The 5,648-nt window shown below is 40.8% G+C and overlaps 1 protein-coding gene across 1 annotated transcript; it reads left to right on the plus strand.

The window, feature by feature from the left end:
• The first annotated feature begins 265 nt into the window (after positions 1–265).
• LOC144302101 (olfactory receptor class A-like protein 1) lies at positions 266–3,838 on the plus strand. Its single transcript, XM_077879505.1, has one exon. It carries the CDS (start codon positions 1,714–1,716, stop codon positions 2,755–2,757), a length of 1,044 nt encoding a protein of 347 aa, XP_077735631.1. The 5' UTR covers positions 266–1,713; the 3' UTR covers positions 2,758–3,838.
• Positions 3,839–5,648: the final 1,810 nt, after the last annotated feature.

Here is a 5,648-nt window from a genome sequence, read left to right on the forward strand (position 1 = left end):
GCACCCTGGGCCAAAGGCAGGCGCCAAACCGCTGAGCCACCCAGGGATCCATATTTTCTATATTTTCTTGAGTGGGTTTGGTAAATTTTATGTTTTTAGGAATTTGTCAATTTCATCTAAGTTATCTAGTTTGTTGATATAAAACTGTTCATAATATTCTTACATAATATTTTTTTCTGTAAGATTGTTAGTCATGTGCCCACTTTTCTGATTTTAGTGCTTTGAATCTTCCTTCTTTTTTTCTTAATCAATCCATCTAAGATTAGTCAATTTTGTCAATCTTTGCAAGGAACAAACATTTTGTTTTACGGAATTTATTGTATTCTTACTCTCTGTTTTGTTTCTCTGTCCTAATCTTTATTATCATTTTCCTTCTGCTACCTAGGGTAAATTTGCTCCTCTTTTTCTAGTTTCTTTATATATAAAATGATATTATTGTGTTGGATTCTATCTTCCTTTTAAATATGAACATTTACAGTGATAAATTTCAAATTTTAAGCAAAATAAACAATATATTCTAAAACAACCAATAGGCCAAAGATAAAATTCAGAAAATGCTCAGAGTTAGAACTGATAAATGAATTCATCAACATGACACATGAAAAGATGCTCAATGTCACTGATCATCAGGGAAATTCATATCAAAACTACGAGACATTATCTCACATCTGTCTGAATGTCTAAAATCAAGAACACAAGAAACAATAGGTGAGGATGTGAAGATAAGGGGAACCTCTTGTATTTTGGTGAGAATACAAACCTGTGGAGCCAGTTGTGTTCCCTCAAAAAGTTAAAAATGAAACTGCCCTACGATCAAGCAATTGCACCACTAGGTATTTGCCCAAAGGATACAAAAATACTGATTCAAAGGGACACGTGCACCCTGATGCTTCCAGCAGCATTGTTTATAACAGCCCAAGTGTTCATTGACTCATGAATGGATAAAGAAGTGGCATATATATTCACATTCATATTCATATTTATGTATTTCTCAGTTATAGAAAAAGAATGAAATCTTGCCAGTTGCAATGCCCTGGATGGAGCTAGAGAGTACTATGCTAAGTGAGATAAGCCAGAGAAAGACAAATACCATACAATTTCACTCATATGTGGAATTTAAGAAACAAAACAAACAAGCTAAAGGGAAAAAAGGGAGAGAGGTAGGTAAATCAAGAAACAAACTCTTAACTATAGAGAACAAAGTGATGGTTACCAGAAGAGAGGTGGGTGAGGAGGATGGGTGAAATACAGAATGAATATTAAGGAGTGCACTTGTCATGATGTGCACTGGATGATGTATGGAAGTGTTGGGTTACTGTGTTGTATACCTGAACCTAATACTACACTCTATATTAACTAACTGGAATTTAAATAAAAACTTAATAAATAAATTGAACAACACATTTCTTTTTAAAAATTTTTAAATTTTTTTTAGAGAAAGCATGAGCTTTTACTTTTATTAATTGGCACAGAACATATGATACTCTCTGTCTTCATAAACATTCAATTCTGTTCCTTGACAGTTCTGTTTTTTAAGAACCTCGATGATCCCTCGTATAGCTACGTAGTTGCCAATTCTGCAGGAAGACTCCCTGAAACTTGATAGCTTAGCCCTCAGTCTCAATTACCTTTAATATTTATATTCATAATCAAATTATTTGTCTATAGGATGTACTGGACTTGGTTTGAAGATCTAAGAGAGACTGAAAGACAATGATTTCCAGTGACATAATTTGGGGGATTTTCTTTATCTTTCAAACTTGTATTGGTTTCATGGGGAATTCTTTGTTATTTACATTATATATGTACACATGTTTAATTTTTCCTCATAAGAAGAAGCCTGTAGATATGATTCTTGCCCACTTAACTTTGGCTAATGCTCTGACGCTCATATTCAGAGGGATTCCAAATATAATTACATCTTTTGGAATTAGAGTGGAGATGGGCGATACTGGATGTAAAACAGTGCTCTATATTCAGAGAGTTACCCGGAGTATTTCTCTGTGCACAACCGCCCTCCAGAGTACATTTCAGGCAGTGACTATTACTCCAAGTAGTCATAAATGGGCCTGGCTCAAATACAAAATCCCTGCATTCATTCAACCCTCCTTACTTTTCTTCTGGATGATCAACATGGCCATCTATTCTGTGGTCCTTTTACGAACTGTGGCCAACAGGAATATCACCGATGATAGACTTGGGTATCAGATTGCTTATTGTAAAAGCAGTGCACATGATGGCCAGATAGCATCAATATTTCTAAGTACGGTATTCATTCGAGATTTGTCCTTTCTCTCTCTGATGACATGTAGTAGCATCTACATGGTGAATATCCTTTACAGACATCACAAAGCAGCTCAGAATGTTCGCAGTACCATCCAGTCTTCACGCTCTCCTGAAAACAAGGCTACTCACGTTATTCTCATACTGGTGAGCTGTTTTGTTTTCTTTTACTGGACCAACACCTTTCTTACTGTTTATTTAGTTTATACAAGTAAGAACAAGCAGCAACTGGAGAAATTTAATAACTTTTTTTCATCATGTTACCCAACTATCTGTTCTTTCTTTCTAATTAAAAATGAAAATAGAGGGATCCCTGGGTGGCGCAGCGGTCTGGCGCCTGCCTTTGGCCCAGGGCGCGATCCTGGAGACCCAGGATCGAATCCCACGTCGGGCTCCCGGTGCATGGAGCCTGCTTCTCCCTCTGCCTGTGTCTCTGCCTCTCTCTCTCCCTGTGTGACTATCATAAATAAATAAAAAATTTAAAAAAAAATGAAAATAGAATTTCCAGAATAAATTTCATGAAACCCCCAAAAAGATTTTTCTCTTCTTAAAGAAAATTCATCGATCATAGGAACACTCTTTAGCATTCTTCTGCACCACAGGAGTCATTTGTATGAATATAGATTAACATGCTTATCGATGACATGAGTTACATTTATCGTCCCCATTGAACTGAGTTAACAATCCAAAGAACTGTAATTAAATTATTGTTTTCAAATGTTTACGAATTATTGTTTAAAATATTTAAAAAACATTTTAAAGATTAAATGTAAGGTTTAGATTATGATACCATGTATATAAGTTTTAAACTTTATAAAATAGCAACAGATATGTAATGTAGAATGTTTTATAATATCGGAAACATTATCATACAATTATAGAAATCAATAAACCTACAAAAGGGTAGTGGTTACTTCTTTGTGTAAGGTAACCTTAGCCCTAAGCAAAGTGATGAAATGTGTGTGCTTATTAAATTGTGCTCTGTACATTTTTTGTGTGTCATAAATATGTCATATTTAATTTTAAAATAGAATTATTAATATTCTCATAAATTCAGAAATGTGTTCAAATTTGCAATAATTTTTACCTACATTTAAGATGAAGAAGAAACACTAAGAAATAAACAAGATCTCAAAACACCAGAAATATTATTGTCCTGAGAACTGTTGAACATATAGACGACTTGAGGTTTGAATTGAAGATTGAAAGAAGAACGGGGCAGGGACACCTGGGTGACTCAGTTGGTGAAGCATCTGCCTTCGGCTCAGGTCATGAACGCGGGGTACTGGGACTGAGCCCTGCATGGGGCTGTGTGCTCAGTGGAAAGCCTGCTTCTCCCTCTCCCTCTGTCTCCCACTCTGTCCACTTGTGCTCCCTGTTTCAAGTAAACAAATAAAATCTTAAAAAAAAAAAAAAAAGAAAGAAGGGGGCAAAAAGGCCAACACCCAAGAACTAGGTATCTCCCACACCAGAGAAAGTAAGGCAGCTTGTCACAATTACAGCTTATTACAAAGGGCTGCATGCTCAGCTTATGGCATAGTAGGATAATGCAGGTCAGATGGTTCTGGTATGTAGTTAGGACATAAGGTATAGATTCAGGTTTGGGCTTAGGGTCAAAGTCTGGGGTTAGGGGTTTGGGGTCAGGGTCAGAGTTAAGTTAAAACATAACTGGCTCTCTTCCTCTCCTCCATCTGCCTGGGCCCCCAGGGTGGACAGGACTTGCCCAGGGTCACATGTGAGTCCAGACTTGAGCTGAAGCATTGATTTTCTGCCCTTTGGTCCTCTAATAGAGGCTCTAATAGAAGAATGAAGTGTTTACCTGGTCACTTACTGTTTCAAATCCAACCCAACCCCAGTCAAGGGTTGTGGAGGGTGTCAGAGGTTATGTACTGTTCTTTCCACTGCCCCACCTGGGAAGAGTGCTCCTGGCCCCATTCTGCCCGGGTGGCTCCAGGGGCCAGCACAGCCCTGACCGGTGAGAGCACTCGGGGGACACGCATGGATTCATACAGGACTGTGTGCACGGGCCCAGCCGGCCCCATGTGCACCCTTCTCGCAGGCTGGTGCGGCCTTCCTGGCACCCTTCACTTGGATGCACTGCAGTTTGCTTATGGGTTCATGTATTGAAGGACATCCTGATCTCTTTAAGGTTTTAGCTAGGATGAATAGAGCTACCGCGCATACTCGCATGCTAGTTTTTGCATGGAAACAGTTTTTTCAAAACAATTGTCTAAATACTAGAAGTATGAATGTTGGGCCCTCAGGTGAGATTTATTTAGCCTTGGAAAAAACTGCGAAACTGTCTTCCAAAGCAACTGTATGCACATCCCCAGCATGAAGGAGCGTTCCTGTCATATACAACCCTCCAGCAACTGGGATCCTTTTTTTGGACTTTACCATCTCTAAATGGTGTGTAGCACTATCTCGCTGCTGTTCACGTTGGTAACTTCCTAATGATAGAGGATGTAGACCATATTTTTGCAGGCTTGTTTTTTATTGGTACATCTCTTTGTCCAGGTGTCTGCACAGATATTCACCCGTGGTTATACGGCTATGTTCTCATTGTGGACTTCTGAGAGTTTTTTGTAGAGATTGGATAAAAATCAAGTAGTTTGAATATCAGATGTGTGTTTTGCAAATATTTTCCCAGTTTGTGAGTTGTCTTTTAGTTTTCTGGGCAAAGTCTTTCACAGAGTAGAAGTTTTACCTTTATAAAGTTCACATTATGTATATATATATATATATATATATATATATATATATATATATATATTTTGGATCAGTGTTTCGTGTTGTGTGTTAAAACGCACCACCAAACTCAAGGTCATGTAGATTTTATGTTTTCTTTCTGATATTTTGATAGCTGTGTGTTTTAAATTTACGTACAACGTTCAGTGAGTTTTGCGGGACGTGGTGAGAGTTTGGTCCACATGTCACGTCGCGTCCCTGGGCTCCAGGTCACCGTCCGCCAGTGTCCTGGGGAAGCTGGGGTTGGGCTCCGCGTCGGGGAGACGTTTCCGCCGCTCACAGGCCTCGGCTGGAGCCTGGACGGATGCGGGGGCGGCCCTGGGCGCGGGGACGCCGCCTCCCGCTCGGCCTCCTGCAGCGCCTGCGCGTCCCGCAGGGGGCGCCCGAGCCCAGGCCCCGCCCGGGGGCGCGTGCGCAGTAGCCTCGTCCGCCTGCTGACTGGAGCCTGGGTGAGCGGGGAGGCTCGGGGAGGCTCGGGGAGGCCGTGGGGGGGCGTCCACGCTGACAGGGCCCGGCTCCTCAGGACCTGCGGGGAGGCTTACGGAGGACGTGAGCCGCGTCCACGCTGACAGAGGCCGGCTCCTCAGGACCCGCGGGGAGGCTCAGGGAGGCCGTGG

Source organism: Canis aureus, chromosome 30 (assembly GCF_053574225.1).
Source record: "Canis aureus isolate CA01 chromosome 30, VMU_Caureus_v.1.0, whole genome shotgun sequence".
Classification (NCBI taxonomy): Eukaryota; Metazoa; Chordata; class Mammalia; order Carnivora; family Canidae; genus Canis; species Canis aureus.

Coding starts and splice junctions, on each gene's coding strand:
- LOC144302101 (XM_077879505.1), top strand. CDS start 1,714: ATGATTTCCAGTGACATAATTTGGGGGATTTTCTTTATCTTTCAAACT.